This window comes from Rhizomucor pusillus (genome assembly GCF_041956525.1).
Source record: "Rhizomucor pusillus strain CBS 183.67 unplaced genomic scaffold VTP01scaffold_11, whole genome shotgun sequence".
In the NCBI taxonomy this organism is placed as follows: Eukaryota; Fungi; Mucoromycota; class Mucoromycetes; order Mucorales; family Lichtheimiaceae; genus Rhizomucor; species Rhizomucor pusillus.
This window is the reverse complement of record NW_027192153.1, coordinates 280,446-300,432: the sequence shown is the minus strand read 5'-3', so window position 1 is coordinate 300,432 and position 19,987 is coordinate 280,446. Positions and strand designations below refer to the sequence as shown.

Genomic DNA, 19,987 nt, shown 5'->3' with positions numbered 1-19,987 from the left:
AAAAAGAGAAGAATATAATGTTAGAGACCATCTCTGCAGAAAAAGCTTCTATTTATTATTATATTAGCGACGAAGATCTGCCAATATTGCATCGAACAATACCGGCGGGTCCCGCAGAATATAAACAATTTTCAACAATTTGGATTTGAGTTACCCCATAGGCTTTCAGCTACAAGGGATATTAATATTTACAAATAGAATCATGAAGAGGTATACTCTGCTCTGTACTTACGGGGAACGCTTGGAAGCCTGCGCCGAGGAAGCGATTGCGTGGTTGGGTATCATAGCTGGCCTGCTGCTTGTACGTACTCAAGTCCCATATCTTTAACTCGCCATCCACCGAGCCTGTCACGAACATGTTATGCTCGGGATCAATAGATATGGAGCGTATTCGCGACTGATGTGCGCTAAATGTATGCATAACCGCTCGCTGACGCAAATCTGAAATAGCAATCTCGCCGCGCTTGCCGGCCGTAAACAGCAACTTATTGTTTGAGTTGTATGCAATGGCATAAGCGCCAGAATCATGCGCAAACAGTGCTAGCCATGAAAAGTTTAGTGGATTGTATGCATTCCTTGCCTGTAGATTACACTTACAGAAAATCATTGCTTTTGAGGGTGGAAGCAGAGTGTCCCATACGCATACATGGTCCTTTTTGCGGCTCATGGCGTTTGAGGTGCCTGCCGTGCCGACCACACTGCTGGAATCCAAGAATGCAAAGTCCCTCGTAGCTTTCGAGTGGCAAGACTGCAGTGTGTAATACGGTCTATCCGAATGAGCATGCGAGTCAAAACGCCAAAATGCAAGTCCGCCGTTTGTATCGCCTGCTCCAAACTTTTGTCCAAAAGGTTCAAAATGTATTCTGGTTGCTTTACCACGGCAACCATAATATTTCGCAATCTCTCGTTCTTGTCCATACTGCCATAAAATGGCACTCGGTGAGTTATTGTTGGGTATTTCACATCCCGTGATATCTACATTGAAAACCATTTTAGAATCGCATAACCTTAGCGAAATAACTCGTGAGTCAACTTACAGAATGGAAAATGAGGATGTGCTTCGGCGCATGTTGCTGATATTGAACGCTTCAGCGTCACCTAATGCCAGAATGAGCAATCAAATCAGATATTCTCAGTTCAAAAATTGATTACTACTTGCCATTTCTGCCATCGAGTCTGCTGAGCTCGCTGCTGCTGGTGACCGTGATGAGTCCGAAGTTAGACTACCTTCTTTTCCTTTGACAACTTTAAATATCGCTGTTGGTTGTATTCAAGTAACGAATCACTTACTAATACCCAATGATCTCCTCAAACTTTCATGGAGCGTATCAATATTCGAGTTTTGTTGTCCTTTTGAATGCTCCTCGGGATGAATTCGACCGCTGGCTGGAGACGTTTCCAGAGGAGTTTTTCCGTGTACGTGAGCATATAGATGTTGATGATTTTTGTGATGATGTAACAGCGAATGCTTGCTAGTATGGCCTGACGCCTCTGTTTCTGCATCTGACAATCTTGTTTCATCCTCTTCTTCAGTGTCTGGGTAACTGTCAGAATTCTGATAATATGATTTTGCTTGTACGTGATTATCAGAGTATCCTGTGGGAGGCTACAAGGAAGTATACTGTCAGCCAATCCACCGTGAAAATCATATTTTGGATGTGACATACCGGACCATAAGGTCGTGCAGATGTCAAGTCAATCTCCTGGATTTCGGTCTTCATGCAAACTGCCACAGTATCTGGACAATCCTATAGTATAGTTTAGCATATCATCTTTCAAACTCGCTTAATGAAACTTGCAGAATTGATAGCAAATGCGTGAACCGTTGTTGGTGTGCTATATATAAGCTGAGGTTGCTGCTGTTCCGTTTCATCTGACGCTAGTATGTTTATTTCAGGAGGCTGGTGACCTCAAAAGTTTAGTGTAAAGGATGTAGCGGAAAGGCTTTGCAAATTTTGCTCACCGAAAAGTTGACAAAGGGTAACAGCCGTTCTGGAACGCGTAATGTCTTCAAAGAGCGCCAATATTTCTTCTGTCGTAAAGTTTTGAACTGCTTCACAACCATGCGGCCATCAATCTCCTCTCCTAGGTCGTGCATGCACGTAACCTTGAGTTTGTATGCTCGATAAGCTATCGCGTCAAGGATAAATGTCCAGATAAATTGAACCAATTCCGCTACAAAGAAAATTTAGCATTCTTGATCTTTCTCATTCGTTATCAGCTACACTTACTGCTCAGTGTAGTTCTTTTTTCAGAACTCTGCATATATCCCTCGAGCTGCGAAAGAGCATAATGTAAAGATGCATTCTCCAGCAACTGAGAGCCCGGAGCTTTATCCTTGAAATCCAAATGGGGACGGTAGACTTCTTCCTCCATGTTGTAACCGAAAAGACTATCGTCATCAGAGAAAGCTTCAAATTCATCCGAATCTAAATTCGTTTGCTGCAGCGCAGAAATAGTTAACAGCATGATCTCAGATAAGCAGAGGCATATACCCACCATCTTGGCTTCCGAGCTAACAGCTTTCCTGACGATTTCTTCAATATCTTTGAGAGACGTCAGCGAATCCAGGAAAGCTCGCAAATTAGCAAGTAGATTCCAGGATTTCTCAAGATGTCTTTGCTTCAAAACGACAAGCAGCAAAGAAATGTAAGCATAAAGAAGCAGTTCCTGTGATTCTAACGAGCAGCCATTTCTCTCGCAAACAGGACTCCATAAATTGAAGGTAGTCAACACTCGCCTATTTAGAATGTGAGAATTTCGATGTGAATCCATTTCAGCGCGCAGTGATCTTACTCTGCCCAGTTTTCGATAAACACAAGACTGGAAAAGTTAAATTCTTGGTGGCTCAAAGCCATGTTGAATACTTGGAAGCAGCCATTTTTGAACGCTGTCCAAAAGAGATTATCTTGATCATCGGCTGCCGGTTCAATGCGCAAATATAGCCCAAAAATATCGGCTTCGATGCTCTTTTCCATCATCAGTTTCTCCATAGTTGCGCGTGGTATCTGCATCGATTCACCGAGCGAAATCAGGTCTTGCTTTCTTTTAGTTACAGTATCTCGATAGAAATTGTCGTTGACTAGCGCACTGTCGTATATAGCAGAAGCAGTGTGGAAAACGGTCTAATATATGTTAAGCACCATCTTTTAAGTACTGGGAGTGATAAATAAATATTACCTGAAGCAATCGTATCACTGACAATCCCTTGAAAACCGCAAGCGATTTGTCTTCTTCAACCGGCTCGGCCTCCGACAGATGGGTAGGCTCTTTCTCACTAAACAGTGACTCATTTGCAAACAGATCGCTGCCTTTGCCTATATCAGAACTGTGTGCAAACAGATCGGCAGAACGGCTAACTTCTGGCTCATCTGCAAATATATCAAGAGCCCTATGTGTTTGTCCAGGGGTATCCGCAAACAAGTCTGCAGCTCTGTGTGTTTGTGTCGGTTCTTCTGCAAAGAGATCGGCGGCCCTATGCACCTGGGGTTCATCCGCAAACAGATCTGCAGCCCTGTGCTCCTTTGGCGCTTCATTCATTTCTGCAAGCAGATCAGTATTTTCTGCGCCTATTCCATTCGTCACGCCATTCATGATTGCTCGCTTGGGTTTGTAGCGCTTAAGGATATACAGTGCGAGCATTGGACAACCAAGCTTCTGATATGCTCTGCTGACATTCAGAGAGAATGTGTATTCCAACTTGACGTCTAGCTTGATATTTTTTTGCTTGTGATAGAGACCTTTACGCTTCAGATCTTCGTAAAGAATGAACAGATTTGGGTCGGTAACGCTTGCCGCAGAATCGGAGACTCCATGGGATGCATTGGTAATGTCAGAAAGAGGGACCTGAAAATTATCAACGTTGTTAGCAAGTTACCGCTGACCTCGAGCAATCAGAAACATACGATTAACGAGCGGATAGACTCCTCCAGATCGTCAAGCAACCAATACGATATGCTAATCAACCATCGATCTTTGTTTTCGATAGCTTGAGGCAGCACTGTGTTTCGCAGGATTTCTTTCAGCAACGGACTTGAATCACCGTCATATACACGGCAAACGGCGATTGCCAGCTGATAATCCTTAAGGTTCTTCAAGATAACATTGACAGAGTCTTTAAGCCTGTCCGCCAGCAAAAAGAATGCCGCGGCGTATTCTAAGTATACATGTACGTATTAGAGGAAAAAGCAACAGTATCTCGTACGCTTCTCATACCGTATCGTTGTTTTCCTAGAAGAGCAAATGCATTTTTCGCAGCAGCGGTTTGCCATCTTGGTTGACTGAAATCGTTTGCCAGAAATCTGAGCATAGCACCTTGTTCCTTGTGATGTGTTGCAGAACGCCAGAGTGTCTGGAGAATTGTCTTTTTCCGTAAAGCCAAATAATAAAGGGTACAATCAATAGGATCTTTAACTTCCTTGGAAAGATATGTGTTTCGGGCAATGCTCGTCATTTGCTCAATCTAGAATCCAATGAGCATATTGTAAAGATTATTGTACACATAATTGTACTTACCACCGCATCTTGCTTTTGAAGCCATAAGAATATACCGAGCTCCCTTGCATCTTTCCACAATAACTTTCCACCGCAGAGCCGTATGCAGCGTTCGAGAAGTAGATCCTTTGCATTATCAATTAGTTTACGAACTTGGGATGGATGAGTCCTATACTAACCTGAGATTGACTGTGCAATGCCCAGACAAAATCTTGAGGCATCAATTCGTTACGATAATCCTCAGGTGGTAGGATAGCTTTCAAATGATAGTGATTCTCAATCAACGCAGTGAATCGAGCGCCATTTTCGTCTAACGACTCCCGTTGATGTGAGATCTGAACGAAAAATCGAAATTAGACGCTTGGAAGAATATGACCTCGTACGTCGTATTCACCTCTACAAACGTATCTATCATGGCTAATAAATGCATTCTTTCGTTCTCTGAAAGAGAAGGCAGCTGGTGGGATTTTAGGCATTCGGTAAGATATTGTGTTTCAGAAGCAGCCAAGGGTCTCGTATCATCTTCATCGTCATCCTGAATTGCCTGTTCTTCATCGAATAATGCATCATACTGTTGTGATCTGATATTTGAAGACTCCTAAATAGAAATGTCAGACGATGCACGATTTACGCTAAGTAGATATATTACCTCTTCATCTTGGAGCTTGAGAACAGCGGATATGCTTAAAGGAGGTATACCACCGACAAGGACGTGTTCATCGTCTACTATGCGCTTCAGGACTTGATACAGCGACTGCAGTACAGCATTGATAAGGTCAATCTTCCCTGGAGGGAAAATAGCTGTTAAGCAAAATGGCCTTCTTTCCGCTCAGAATGAACAGGATTTACCCCACATCAAGTAATGAATTAGATGATTTGGATGATATAGAGGCAGCGCACCGTTGAATTCATAGGCCACATCGAAAATATTGGACATAGGTTCCATCTGAAGATCCAGTGCGGATTCTAGAGTTGCGAAATAAATGTTGGATATTTTCAGCGACGATATATGAGAAACTTACTTTCATAAAGGTGATCATCGGGAGAGAGCCATTTAAGATAGCATCTCAAGTCGCTGCCTGCAGCAACTGCTAAGACGCCGTAGTCTATCCAGCAAAGACCAGCAATATCCTCTAGACTATACTCCAATTATGTTAGCCATCCTATTACATATTAGGCATTGGACATTTTACCTCTGCACATCGAATTCAATGTAAGGGATCCATAAATTCAAATCTTCCGCCGTATTTGTATCCCGTTTCTCGCCGTATATTGAAACTTTTCTGGAAAATGCAACCGCTAACAGATACTGCCCATCGGACGATAAGTTCCAGGCAATGTCTGCAATTTTGGAACTTGATAATGTCTTAGCGGCAAAGTCGGTAGCAAAATCCCATCATTTACTTACTCGAATTGTACGCTCTTGTGCATGCTCGGAGGATGTCCACTTTGTATGCTTGATGATATTAAAAGCTTATTTTCGGAAACTGGAAGAACGACCTGTCAGACAACGCTACGGAAGCAATTCCAAGCTACTGACCGATAGCAAATGCATTGTGCATGAACCGAATTTTCTGGATATCATCCATTTCCGTATCAAAAGTGAATAATTCTCTCCATTGTAATGTTTCGTCGTCTGCTTGGAATCGGACATCGTAGCATATAATTTTTGAACCGATCGCTATCGTAGCCGAAACAATATCGTCTGAAGTGTATGATAGGTTGTAAAGTGCAGTTGATGCAGTGTTGCTAGACCATCGATCGGCTATAAACACTGAGCTGGGTGCGTCCGCCCAGTCGAACTGCTGCAATCCTCGATATTCAACACGTATGACCACATCGTTTTCGATAATAAGCTGCCATGTATATACTTGCTTTGTAGAAGACGAAATAGCAAGTAGATAATACAATTTGTCATCGTCGGTATCAATGTTGAAAGTATGCAAAGAGCTGAATGTGCTGCAGCCATTTTCGCATACAATGTAATCATGCATGCAACAATCGCCTTCTTCACAGTGGTATACGCGCATTTCGTTTCCGTCATAGATAGCAACATGCTTATCTGCAATGTAAAACGTCTCATATTAGCATCTCCGTTCGTAGGAAATAGGACAGGATACAACCTTGCTCCAACGGTATAGCCAACAAAGGTGGCTGCTCGGAAGTCAATGAGCAAATGGTATCGAGTCTTGACCAAGCCTGATTTGCATTGTGAACTGAACCATATTTCCACAGATTTACAAGACCATCCGCCCCAATCGTGCAAAGACTTCCTCCTTGACTTCGATTAACGGATTTAATGGGATACTTGTGACCAAGCCAAGAGTATTTGAAATGTAGACGAGGTGAAAAGCATGCTGTATCCAGAAAATCAACCAAATTCAACCCGTAGCATCGCAATTGTCCCTCTGGATTGCGCGTTATAAGAGATAGCTCTGCTGGTTTGATAATAGCTGTCGTCGCCATAAGTATGCATCTAAAAGTCCCTCGGCATGATCATCAAACACGTACATGCGGATTGTATGTGACCAAAGTCGTGAAGAACGTTTACAGGGTTGAGAAAGAATGGGATATCTGCAGTATCTATCGCCTGCGCGACACGTAACACCACAAATACCCGAGGTATTCGTCTAGGTGACATGTCCAAATACTTCAATGTGCTAAGTACCACATTCTAAGTCACACAATGTTGTGTACATCATACCTGTACACCCCATAGGGTAAGAGATCCATCAGGTTGTATTCTGAATAGCAGGTCCGGCGTATCGTGTATCATGTCGCGAACTCGGTGCAGTCGATGATCCAGCTTATCATTCCTGGAATGATGTCGAAACTGAGTATAAATTGAGCTGCCAATTTCATCACATCCTATGTAATGGATGGGTGTAAAGTCATCGCTATGATGTTCACGAATATGTGCGCTTCCATTTTCGGACGAGGAAAGATCGGCAGTGACAAGGGACTGGCTCGGATCTATCACAGCACACATGTGAAGCATGTGCGGTTTTTCGGAATCTATAGGGCGCCAAAAACGGCCGATGCCATCGCGTGCCATTGTAAACAACGCGCAATCGGGTCTACATAGAAACATGAGAAGATCAAATGATGCATTGTTATCTGTAAATCGTACCTTTGACTACCATATAGCTTTCGCCATACAAAGTACGTAACCGGTTTCGGATGATGGAGGTATAGAAAGCTATATTTCGCATCTGCAACGAGGGAGATTGAGCAAAGCAGACTTGCATTAGACATCGAAGCATGATTATACCTGCGCTCTGCTTGTACCACAATGTAACAAGATGGTCGTTCTAAATTTACATAATGTTACTTGAATATTCAAATCCTAGATACTGATCAAATCATACTTTTCCGGCAGTTATAAACATGTCTGAATGAGGCTCAAATTTTGCCATGATGATATCCGTAGCAGGACTGTGAATGTAAGGTGTGAATGAGACTAAGAGAATGAAACGGTCTCCAGAACTATTTGTACCGTATCTGCCAAATTTTCTGGAACTTTGGAAAGGATCCTTCTTTCGGTCGCCATACAGAGATGTTGTGACCAGCAACCAGCAGCGAACCTAAGACATCCTTATTGAGCCCAAATGCTATGAGGAATCAAGTTCTGTCACTGGCAATAGTACCGTTTTCGCTCCAATCCAGACAGTTGGCTGTTGTATCCAGCTTTATTGCATCATCTAGTTTCCACAAACAATAGTCCTGTCACACGCGTGGGTTAAACAGCAGACTTTAGTCTGCTGTTCCAACTCTAAACTCTATATATATTTTTGTATCCTTACTACTTTCTCGTCGATTTCGGCTTTGAAGATTGCCACGTGTTCCCAGCAAGCTACAGCCAACTAAAACGTCGTCGTCAATATATATCATCAATACAATCGGATCGCATCCTTGTATTCGTAAAATCGACCGCTATACCTGGCCGGTTCGCGTGTTTCCAGCGACAGCTGTAGCAGCGCTGCTATTCTCCAGAGATAGCTCGAGTGGAACATTGATCTGTTGCACGAGTATGGCAGGATCGGCAAAGAGAATCACTTTATATCCGCTTGCATACACCTGTTATATTCATATAAGTCATGCAGCGACATGCGTAGAGATGTGAAAGATATTTACAATGTAGCGAACAGCCTTCCAAGTAAATGTGGTGAGCGCGTGGAAGCCGGGATTGACTTGGCCAGGACAAATCTGCTCCAGGTACATTGTTCTGCCAAAGCGGGCCCAACGACTGGCATCATGCAACATCCGCTGAACTTTTCAACGTCGGAGCACCATCGCGGGGGATGAATGACGCTTTTGGGGTCTACTAAAGAACGCGGGAAGCATCTGGGTCTTCCCTTCCTGGTTTTTTCCGTCACTACCACCATGCCAACTCCCACTGAGCTTATCCGCGAACAAGTTGCCAGAGAGCTGCAGGGCTCCGTAACCATTGTTGGTAAGAATTTAGAAAACGCTCGTATTTCCAGGGGTGCAGCAGCAGCAGTAGCAGTAGCCGTGTTCCAGGAACAGGCTTATTATCAGTCCAAAAAGAAACTTGCATCCAGGCTGCTGCAGTCCAGGCAGTTTTTCATACTCGGATATTAGAATTGACTTTTGATCCATATTAGTTTTGGGTGCCTCTGGCGACCTTGCTAAAAAGAAAACATACCCAGCACTGTTTGGGTTGTATCGCAACGGATTCCTGCCTCAAAACACCCACATTGTTGGCTATGCTCGTACCAAGATGAGTCACGACGACTACTTGGCTCGAGTCACCCAATACATCAAGCTTCCTGACGAGAATACAAAGCAGCAACTCGAGAGTTTCAAGAAAATCACGAGCTATCAGGCTGGATTGTACGACCAGGACGAATCCTGGCAAGAACTTGACTGGGTGATCACCGAGAGCGAAACACAGCGCAAGATCGAGTCTGGAAAGAAGCATCGAGTATTCTACATGGCGCTTCCACCATCCGTTTTCGTTCCTGTCGCCAAGGGGCTCAAGAAGAATGTATATGCAAAAGAAGGATTGAACCGTCTGGTTGTAGAAAAGCCTTTTGGCATGGATACCGACAGCTCCAACCAACTTGCCCGGGAACTTGGGGCGTTGTTCAAGGAAGAGGAGGTTTTTTGTTGGAAACAGAAATATCCCCGGGAAGCTCCGCTCACACTAGAAGATTATTAGATTTACCGCATTGATCACTATCTCGGAAAAGAGATGGTCAAAAACGTCATGATGGTCCGATTCGCTAATGTGTTTTTCAACCAGATCTGGGATCGCAAGTTTATCGACAATGTCCAGATCACTTTCAAGGAACCCTTCGGCACCGAAGGTCGAGGAGGCTACTTTGATGATTTTGGCATTATTCGGGACGTTATGCAGAACCGCAAGTATTTTCCCGCCAACGTTATTTTCCCGAGATGGAGCATAGATCACTAAAGATGCAATTGATATACATAGATCTGTTGCAGGTGCTGTCCCTGATTGCCATGGAAAGACCTATCTCCACCGAATCCGAAGCTATCCGCGACGAGAAGGTCAAAGTTCTGAAGTGCATCCCTCCCATCGTTGCAGAAGATGCCTTGTTGGGTCAATATATTGGTGCAAACGGCAAGCCAGGCTACCTGGAAGATGATACTTTAAAGAACAAGCAAAGCCGTACGCCCACCTTTGCCGCGCTTGTCTGCTGGATTCAGAATGAGCGTTGGGAGGGTGTACCTTTTATTCTGAAGGCTGGCAAGGCACTCAATGATGCCAAGGTAGAAGTACGTATCCAGTTCCGCAACGTCGCCGGTAGCCTCTACAAGGGATCTCCACGCAACGAGCTTGTACTCAGAGTACAACCTCGGGAAGCTGTCTATGTCAAATTCAACAACAAGCAACCCGGATTGTCGTACCAAACCATCCAGACGGATCTTGACCTTTCATACCACAACCGATACACTGATCTTGCTATTCCTGACGCCTATGAATCTCTTATCCTCGATGTCTTGAGGGCTGATCACTCCAACTTTGTCCGCGACGACGAACTCGAAGCTGCTTGGAAGATCTTTACACCGCTTCTTCACAAGATTGACAGCGACTCTAGCATTCCAGTGAAGCCATATGAGTATGGTAGTCGTGGTCCTGCAGAGCTGGACGACTTCGTACGCAAGTATGGCTACGATAGATCTGATGCAAACTATGACTGGCCTCTCCAGAGCGTCGCAAGTGATAAGACCAAGCAATAAAGTAATATAGATTTTATTCAGCGTAATTGCAATTAATCGGACGGCTGGCTATACTTTACTTACAGTGAACCTTTTTTCAGTCACCATGGCCGCCCGTTTCATTCCACGATCGAGCTTTCCATACGATCGCGTCATTAACTGGTTTCCGGGACATATGGCGAAAGGCCTTCGCCTAATCTCTGAACGTCTGAATGGTGTCGATCTCGTTGTGGAAGTGCGTGACGCTAGAATACCACTTTCGTCTGTCAATCCCAACTTTGAAAAAGTAGTTGGTAAAAAGCCTCGACTGATTGTATACAATAAGTACGATCTGGCGGATCCCAACACGAAACAGCCTGTGCAAAAGGCATTGACAGAGTTGAACCAGCCTGTGCTGTTCACGAGCTGTCAGACCGACAAGGACATTCGTGCTATTTTGCGGCATGCTGCCTCGCTTGCACAACCGATACCCCAAGTGACGCTTATGATTGTTGGTATGCCGAACGTTGGTAAATCCTCGTTGATAAACGCACTGCGCCGCGTGGGTGTTGGCAAAGGCAAGGCAGCCGCTACTGGCAACCAGCCTGGCGTTACACGCAACGTTGTAGGCACCATCAAGGTCAAGGAACACCCAGCCGTCTATTTGATTGATACCCCGGGTGTCATGGTTCCTCACATTGGCGATCCTATACGAAGTCTCAAAGTGGCAGTTACGGGCGGTATCCGCGACCACCTTGCAGACGAGCAGGTGATGGCTGATTATCTGCTGTACGAACTCAACCGGCGTCATGCATATGATATTTATACGTCATATTTCAACATGCCAGAACCGACAAACGACATCAATGTGCTGTTAGAAGCCGTAGCCAAACGTATCGGTGCTGTTGTCAAGGGAGGCGAATTGGATTTCACGCTGGCTAGCAAATTTTTCCTAAAGCAATACCGTGAGGGCAAGTTTGGTCGGTTTACCTTGGACGATTTGAACCAGGAAAGTTTGCAAGCAGCATTCGACAAGTCGCAGACACCTAATCTGCAGCCAAGCAGACGCCAAATTAAGAAGTTAGCAAAGCTTCAGCAACGCAAGGAAGAACGGATGAAAAATGCATCATCATCAACTTCATCATCTGAACCATCACCATTGTAAATACACTTTTGCATGCTATCTGTCCATAGACTATTACAAAGATGCTTACAAGATCCATCAAACGAACCTATTTGCAATAAAGCTTAATTACAAAATGCAATTATCGACAGGTGGACTAGCAAGGAGATTCAGACTACTGCGGATGAATTGCAAAGACAGAGAGAGAAAGAGAGAGAAAAGATACGTGAGAGTATCTATTAGCTTCCGAAGGATAATTTAGTAGGGAGCCATGTCAGATATAAGATAGTGCAGAAAAAGGAAAGAGAAGCAAAACGCAAGTTACGCTACAACAAGAAGGAAGGAGTTGATGAGTGAGAGAAAAAGAGATATGTAAAGAAAGATAGGAGCAGCTTGTCCTGGTATTTCTACGCTGCCAATGTCTGGATGATAAGAAAGTTGAAGGTCGGGGGACTAATTACAAAATTAGTTGGAGTTTAGTTGTGAGGTGCAGCAGCTTGATGTTGCATAGGGACGGATTCGTAACCGCTTTGGCGATCATAGAATGCCGGTGCAGGTGGACGATACTCATCTTCGTTGTAGTCGTCGTTGAAGGGGTCTGCGTGACGTCGATTATCCGCACCGGAATGCTGATGGTTATTGCTATTCACATTGCTGTTGTTGTTGTGCGAACGATTCAGTTCATCCATCTCGATCTTTACTTCTGGAGTATTGCGTAGAGTCTCGTGGGAGGATCCTTCAGGGGATCCCTTTTCCTTCTCTTCCATAGTTGCACCCAAACCTTCACCCTGAATTGCATAAAGTTTAGCTTATAGATGTATAGCAAGCATGAGTTTTGTGACTTACATTGGCAAATGTGCGAGTACCCCAGGCAGTAACGTGCAGTGTAAAGAGGGCATAGATCTTCATAATCGCAAAGTAGTAGTTGAAAACCAGCCAGAATGGGAGAACCCAGATATCTTGCGGTCGCTTCAAAAAGTGGGGGATCAATTTGACAAAACGGGTAACAAGCAGCCAGCAGATGTAAGATACGGCAACGTTCCATGCAGGTAGCGGTGGGTTAGTAGGACCTGCGTTCTTTTCTTGCAGTGAAGCAAACACGCCGACCAAGATCGGACCAGCTAGAAGAGTCAAGGGATTGAAAATCTTGTCGACCATAGTGAAAGCGACATAAGGATGTCTGCGCCAAATGTAACGTTCGGTGAAAAGAGAGCGGAAATCTGAGCGCCAGGTGTTACGGGTCCAACGCAAGACCTGCTTCAAGAAGCGCCAGTTGTTCTTGAATGTCGAAAACAACTCGGCCTCCTTACAGCACTGGGCATAAGTATTCCAGCCGTGCGATACCATCCAGCGAGTCAAGAATTTATCGTCGCCCGAGTTGAGTGGGTATTTGCCGAGCCAATAGTCGTTCGTGAAGCAGTACTGGAAAGCAGGGTCTTTCAAGATGAGAGTACGGTAGGCAGCTGTGCGTCCTGATAGGCAGCAAATACCGCCATCAATATGCGTCGATGCTGCGATTTCAATATTTCGACTGGTAAGACGGAAACCAGCCAGAATTTCCCACATCGTCTGATGGCCATTGGGATCGACGGCGTGCACGGTCTGAGAAGTGCCTACACCTCCCATCTTCAAATCTTCAAAGCAAGCCAAAATATAATCGAGCATAGTCGGCTTCCAAATGGCGTCGTCGTCGGCAAATACAAGAATTTCGGTGGTTGTGTTGTTGACACCTTCAACCATCTGCAGGCGTTTGTTGGCCTTAGGAACCGTTAGCACCCTGATTCTTGAGGGGTCTACTTCGTTTGCTAGCTCCTGCAACGGCCCTCTCATACTGGTTTCTGTAATAATCAGAATCTCCTTGGGCTTGCAGGCGAGCCAGCTTCTGGCTGCAATTTTGAACTCTTCACCGGCGTCAATTGTTGGTACGATAATTGTAACATCTTCCTCGGCTCGATACGTAGGATTTGCTCGTGGTCGTCGAGGTTGGTAGACGAGATACGCAATGATTCGGATAGCGTACCAAAGGTAACGATAGAAACCAATGACGCCTAATGGCAGGAAAAAGGGCAGCAAGCCCAAGTCATCGGTCAAATACAACATGGTTGTACCTGAAAAGAGGAAGCGAGCGCGATGAGCAAAAGGAAGAAAGAAGAAACCCTCTGAAAAAGGAGGCTTTTCATGGCACAGCTGGAAAAGAGTGGCGTTGGGCTACCACGACATTTTCCAAAAACAGCCATTTTATTTTTAGACCGTCTTTGTATGTTTCTTCTTTCCCTCGAAACCCACTCTGTACTCCAATGGATGTTGGTAGGTACTACATTTACAGCTACTGCTTCGCTGATCCTGCAACTGGCTATGTTATTTATTGCATTGATTGAGTGTAACTGGCATTGGGAAAGAAATCAGCTATTGTTGGTTTGCAGTTGCCTTTACACCACTGCTGTAACTATACGGGCAATGGTATATAAATACGGGGCTGATTTTGCTCCAATCATTTGATCGATTGTGGAACACGCGCCGTCTAAATTTTACACTTTTGTTGTCTATATTTTGCAGTGCAACGGAAAGTGAATTAAGAACTAAACTTTCGTCAGCCACGCAGCAAAGTGCGCGATGCTTTGTAGATGATATACATAAGCCCCAAACCGCTCTTAAACTAGTCACATGAGAATCGCTGTTGCGCCTCGATGGTTAGGTTGGCTGAGTGGGCACTGCCACATATGTAACAACGCGATATCGAAGCTCTGTAGTAACTGAGACCATGTATGCGTCTGAGTATGGAAGATTTACCAATATTCCATTGTGCGAGGGGCTGCAGGCAGGTCCCAATATATCAGGTTTTTGCCGTTCTCCGAGAACTATAAAAGCGAAACTTCCAAGTGACTCAAGCCAATGATGTGAGCCACATCTTCTCGCTAAACCAAGTTAAGCTTGGCATTTCATTTATGCTTGCAGACCCCGGCCGATAACGCAAATATCTTTGTAAGACTGATACGCCTTCCGTATCCACGATCGTCAAATGATATCCATTCGAAATATGCTCTTAAAAGGCGCCATTCCGGCCACTATAATATGAATCTCTGCTTCTCCCCACAACATGGTATTGACGTGTGACAGAACTTGCATTCATTTTATGCACCCTTCTTCGATTTGAGCTACGAGATTGGGATCATGGAATTCTATCCGAGGAATTTTGATAAGAAGATAAGACCCAAATTACTGCATATATACCATGGGATCTCTAGATATGCATTGTCTTTTGCGTGTACGACAATTGACAGCAAAGACAAGGTTGCTACGATAATGCTGCCATGATAACTGTTTCCAAAATTCGCTTTATCGTATCGATGTGAGGTACCAGCTTTAAAATCGACTCTTTCTCAACGGCTTACGTATTATTAAAGTACAGAGACCTTGTCTTGTGGCATGATTTTTCCTTTGACCAATATTCATTTGCAGCTTCTTGTCATTACTCGTTCACCACATCCTTTTATCCGTTTCTCCCACAATGTAGATCTATTCATAGCTTCTTCATCCATGAATATAAGAGAAGTCTCCTAGAAAGCAGCTATACCCCTTGCTCCTCTGTCTCCTTGAAACCGGCTCCCTTGGCATTGACCGGAGATGTTGACTGTGGAATGCATGCAATAACGGAGATTCAAATTTACTGAATGGGTATTTTGGGTACGGGGCTCACTATCGTTCATGCGGTGTGATCTATCTGCTAGCTATCCGTTTCAACAGCACGGTTTTGATAGATTTGGTATTCTAGAAGGATGGGTAAAAACTTCCACAGCGAAAATTCGGGCCAGTAACAATCTATAAATTGTATTTGGCACCCATCGCTTGCCTACATATATTATCAGCAGAGCATCGAAAGATAGGTCGTGAGACTTATACTGACCTGCCACAGCAAGAAATCGCTCAAACGTATCTCGCCTGATGTGCGTACGAGAATATCCAGAGGCGGGCTGTGTGATGTGGATAGATTACTGCTGATGAGCTGTTCATCAATGTCCCTTTGGAAAACTTCATGTCAGAATGCAAACTTACTACCTCTACACATTGACTTACTCTATTGATATTCTATTCTCTTCAACTAGTCGTATGCTATCCTTAATAGCTGTTGTCATTTCGTCGCGGGCAGTGTATGGACAGCAGATGTTGAAGATTCTCCTTCAAAAGCCAAATTCATTTGTTCATTTCGCATGATCCTTGATACTTGTCTGATGCTTTACAAAAACCTACTTTTTGTTACGTTTGGTTCGTTCGACTACTTTAATCGCCAATTCAGCAACGTCTTTGGGTAGATATTTCAAATTGCCGCAAAAATGTACACCAATCTCATATTCATCGACTAGTTCGCTGCATTTAGAGAAAAGATACATTAGCCTGCAATGTAGATCTACAGATACCTTAATCGATACCTACTTTTCATCACAAAAACTGGCGAATGCTTCTCGAAACAAGTCCATAAGGTAGTCCACTTCTTCTTTTGATCGTTTGAAGTTTTCGATACTGAATGCAAATACGGTGACCGCCTCCACTCCTAAGCGCATGCATAATTCGAGCACCTGAGAGCAGGCAGTGTTGGGTTAGATCCAGTTTAGATTGCGTTGCAGGCTCTCTTAGAAGCAACCTTTTCTAGCTGTCGAAAGCCTTCATAGTGGCCAAATCGTGTACTCTGAGCTCCAGCTTTGCGTGCAAACCTTCGATTGCCATCAAGAATGAATCCAACATGACGGGGTATAGGACCTTTCCGCAATATGGCCACTGTACATCGTTCTAGCAAATCTTGTCCGGACTGGCAGATTGAAGACAAGTTACTCTTGCATGTTTGCAGGACCGTTGTAGGTTGCAAAGTAGACATGATCTATGTCCCTGCACTGTCAAAAAAGGCGAAATTGGAAACAGCTCACAGATAGCACTGGAGCCAATTTCAGGGAGGGTCTAAAGAGTCTGTTGTCAAATTCAGCGAATAAGAGTATGAGATAATGCAAAAGAATACGTTTTTTTTCTAACAATAATGTTATTTAGCCAGAGCGACACTCTAGGCCGTGGATCACTGACTTACGGACTACTTTCAGGTCTTTTCAGGAATGCAGAACTGCTGATAATGGTAAGGCAGAGCAGTAGAAAATACCAAGTTTTCCGGTGCAGAAGACTGAACATTGCATCCATAGTCCCAGTGTATGATATACCAACAATGGAAACCAGTTTAATGGTTTTGGCGGTTGGAAGATATGGGAGGGAAGCTGTGAAATGTAGGTAACGGCCGATCATGATGGAGGAGTGTGTACGTAATATGCTCACTTGAGCGTCTTAACATTCTGTATCAATAGCTTCCATCGAACTAGATATTCGGATGTGATATATCGTTGGCTGTACGAATATACGAAAATATTACGACTCTATATGGAGACAGGTAATATTAATTCAAGATCATTATTTATGCCAGAAGGACTTTAAGGACCTGTCCACATCATTTGTTCTGGGCTGTAAGTAATGCTTTCTGAGCTTCCCCAGGTTGATAATTGTTTCCTCTTTTCTGACCCGATATATTAGGACACACCGCCGGCCCCAATTTCATCAACGGGGCAGCATTGCGGTCCCGCAACACAAACTAATAATAGATAAAGGTACAACCATTCCCTTAATCTACTTTATAAATCTGGTGGTTTCCAAGCATAATGAACTTTGGCAAACGGAGAGCGCTACTTTGTAGCGCACTTCCAGACGATTCATACAGGAGAGACCAAAACCAAAAACTAGCATTGCCAAGTAGATACGTTCTCGTGCTCGAAGGTTACAGTACTGTTCAATACAAAGGCTGTTATTTCCGATTCTCCATTACGCAAAAGCCGTGTGGATAACATATTGACTGTTTAGGGTATATTGTTCGTTGTTGAAGATCAATATCAATGCAAGCGATGGCATACTATTTCGTTTTCTTTGTCCCTGATGCCCTAGAATTTCTATCGGCTCGCTTAGGATCGGGTTCTAGAGATTTAACAAGCAAATTAAACTTACGACTTCCTTTGTTTCTGCAAGCGTTCACCCCAATATGCTTCAAAATTATCATCCTATTCCAAAGCAGTTAATGTAGGTATGAGCATATGTGCCGCGTAAAGAGATTGAAGTCAGTCGTGAATTTACCTTCCAACCGTCGTCTTCTGCTTTGCTCCAGCTCCGTTTTCGCGATGATTGTCTCTGTGGTGGCGGTAGATGTGCGTTTGACTTTTGCTCTTCGTCGTCTGACGGTTCAAGCATGCCCTCTGCAAGCAGCACCTGCCAGTCTTCTACCGTTTCTTTGAATGCAGGTTCTTTGAAAATCTCTGGTTTGATACACGGCACGCAGCGCGGATCATTCTTCATGCGGATAGCATCCTCGACATTTTTTGGATATTCTTCAATGATTTCCTCCAACGGGCTGTTATCATCGTCGTTGTCACCCAGCCCGTCATCGTCATCGTCAGAATTCGTTACATCTGGTCTGCGGATAAAGTACAAATCGATGGGTGGCAAAAGGTCGCAAAGTTCAAGATAGTCGCTTTCGGGAAGCCACTCTAACACAGATTCATTCAACTTGCTGCTCAGTTCATCAACCTTGGTTAGTTTGCTTTTCCGATTGTTCAAAAGATCGCTAATCTCTTTTTCGTTCACGCTTTGATCCGCTCGGGTGTGTCTACGGCGTGGTTGATCGCTGTCAAGGCTCGCAGGCATGAGGTATCGCAATAGGTTGTGTCCAGCTGTCGGAAGTGAATGCAAGAGAGCTGTGTTTGATGATGGACTGATATTTCCTTGGATACTACTGCCCAAACTCAGGATATCTTAAGTAACACTTTCATCAGTTGTAACCATTTATAAATGCAAAAGTTTAATGTAATTTCTTGGCTTCCATCATAAAGGGCACCTTTTTACTCCTTAATTTGGCTTTTCCGTTCAACCTTTTTGGACATACAGTGAATGTGACCAGTTCATTTCATTGTCTATGTTTCTGTGTGCCGATACTGAGATGTTACTCAGAAAATATACGGTCAGACATATGTAAAAAGATAGCTATAACCGAAATGTTTGGCTGCTGATAAAGCCATACAAACACTTCACGATCGTGTTTGTATTGCTATAATGGAATCAAGCAGATTTAGCACAGCAGCGTGGTAACGCTGTAAGTTTCTTGTAAAACAATACACTGTCGCAAATAAAACTTTCGCGTACACGTCGTGATTTCAAGGATGCCAAGACTCAAACGGCACAGTCCAATTATAAGTCTTAAAATTATGTCACCGGCATCGGAACGTCGCCGATAAATGCGAGTGTACAGCTATGCGCTTTGTCTACATCTGCGAGGGGCACAGCGTTGCTCTTCATTGCTTAAAGTCTTGTACAGCCTTGTTTGCGGAAGAAATCTATACGTGCTTTAACGTGTAGTGGGAGGACACCGTTTTTGGAAAGAGCTGCAGTTAGCTTCAAGTTATAAATGTCTCCTTTACAGTGTCATGTGGTGAAGATCATCGGCCGTTTTCCCACGTGCTTTTTTCGATACCAGTACTCGTCGCATTGCATTGAGAGGAGTTCCATTATTTGTCTGCAATTTCAGGGAGAGCAAGGCACAAAAATGACGTCTCCAGTAAATCGATCTTATCGGCATGTTAGAGGAACGACACTAGATCTATGTGATAATGATATTCTGCATGCTCGTTCGGATCGGGGCGAAGATTTAGCCGTTTATGAATTTTTGAACTATGGAAGTTGTCACCTCACATTCAAACGGTTAAGAACGGTTTCTGATTTACAAGACCGTCGCGAAAAGCTCATTGCAACAAAACGTTGAAACGTGCTACCTATATCGCTATTCTAAAGACAAGGAAATGAAAACATTAAATACGGACGCTGTAGACTTTTATACCTTTATTTTCTGGTAACGCAAAAATTAAATCAGGAGTGAATAGTGTAAGAGACACGGCGCAAAATTCGGCAAGATTCTGCACCGTCTCCGAAAGTTTTGCATGTTTCAAGTCCTTTGACCGAGAATAATCTATCTATTACACTGTGCCTTTGCGAGTTGTGTTTTGTTTGTTTGTTTGTCAGTATGTAGTCCTTGACTGCGTTTTTCTGCCAAATACAGATAACCCACGGGACACATCGGATCACGAGCCGATACAATTGACGTAAATAGAATAA

At 43.9% G+C, this 19,987-nt stretch overlaps 6 protein-coding genes across 6 annotated transcripts; 2 read left to right on the top strand and 4 right to left on the bottom strand.

Annotated features, from left to right (window-relative positions):
* Positions 1-58: 58 nt before the first annotated feature.
* On the bottom strand, positions 59-8,757 carry VTP01DRAFT_1595 (uncharacterized protein; the record flags this gene model as incomplete). The annotated part of the gene is made up of 35 exons (XM_069379962.1): positions 59-169; positions 233-540; positions 598-975; positions 1,038-1,098; positions 1,160-1,236; positions 1,291-1,606; positions 1,668-1,748; positions 1,800-1,901; positions 1,964-2,175; positions 2,232-2,442; positions 2,500-2,740; positions 2,797-3,125; positions 3,181-3,846; positions 3,906-4,156; positions 4,216-4,462; positions 4,516-4,620; positions 4,674-4,829; positions 4,889-5,092; positions 5,144-5,280; positions 5,344-5,460; positions 5,517-5,632; positions 5,688-5,849; positions 5,903-5,981; positions 6,035-6,556; positions 6,618-6,947; positions 7,006-7,144; positions 7,199-7,571; positions 7,625-7,706; positions 7,766-7,805; positions 7,863-7,929; positions 7,991-8,078; positions 8,142-8,217; positions 8,298-8,357; positions 8,434-8,571; positions 8,629-8,757. The coding sequence occupies 35 exons, from the start codon at positions 8,755-8,757 to the stop codon at positions 59-61; spliced, it is 6,711 nt and encodes a 2,236-aa protein (XP_069238019.1).
* Positions 8,758-8,877: 120 nt separating this feature from the next.
* VTP01DRAFT_1594 (uncharacterized protein) lies at positions 8,878-10,722 on the top strand (the record flags this gene model as incomplete). Its single annotated transcript, XM_069379961.1, has 4 exons — positions 8,878-8,947; positions 9,120-9,616; positions 9,677-9,878; positions 9,953-10,722. The coding sequence occupies 4 exons, from the start codon at positions 8,878-8,880 to the stop codon at positions 10,720-10,722; spliced, it is 1,539 nt and encodes a 512-aa protein (XP_069238018.1).
* An 85-nt stretch (positions 10,723-10,807) lies between these two features.
* On the top strand, positions 10,808-11,845 carry VTP01DRAFT_1593 (uncharacterized protein; the record flags this gene model as incomplete). Its single annotated transcript, XM_069379960.1, has 1 exon — positions 10,808-11,845. The coding sequence occupies one exon, from the start codon at positions 10,808-10,810 to the stop codon at positions 11,843-11,845; it is 1,038 nt and encodes a 345-aa protein (XP_069238017.1).
* Positions 11,846-12,279: 434 nt separating this feature from the next.
* Positions 12,280-13,903, bottom strand: VTP01DRAFT_1592 (uncharacterized protein; the record flags this gene model as incomplete). The annotated part of the gene is made up of 2 exons (XM_069379959.1): positions 12,280-12,591; positions 12,650-13,903. 2 exons carry the CDS (start codon positions 13,901-13,903, stop codon positions 12,280-12,282), a joined length of 1,566 nt encoding a protein of 521 aa, XP_069238016.1.
* Positions 13,904-15,527: 1,624 nt separating this feature from the next.
* On the bottom strand, positions 15,528-16,673 carry VTP01DRAFT_1591 (uncharacterized protein; the record flags this gene model as incomplete). The annotated part of the gene is made up of 6 exons (XM_069379958.1): positions 15,528-15,653; positions 15,708-15,822; positions 15,878-15,979; positions 16,052-16,168; positions 16,235-16,377; positions 16,443-16,673. The coding sequence occupies 6 exons, from the start codon at positions 16,671-16,673 to the stop codon at positions 15,528-15,530; spliced, it is 834 nt and encodes a 277-aa protein (XP_069238015.1).
* A 1,068-nt stretch (positions 16,674-17,741) lies between these two features.
* VTP01DRAFT_1590 (uncharacterized protein) lies at positions 17,742-18,526 on the bottom strand (the record flags this gene model as incomplete). Its single annotated transcript, XM_069379957.1, has 3 exons — positions 17,742-17,778; positions 17,834-17,886; positions 17,960-18,526. 3 exons carry the CDS (start codon positions 18,524-18,526, stop codon positions 17,742-17,744), a joined length of 657 nt encoding a protein of 218 aa, XP_069238014.1.
* Between the last annotated feature and the right edge of the window lie 1,461 nt (positions 18,527-19,987).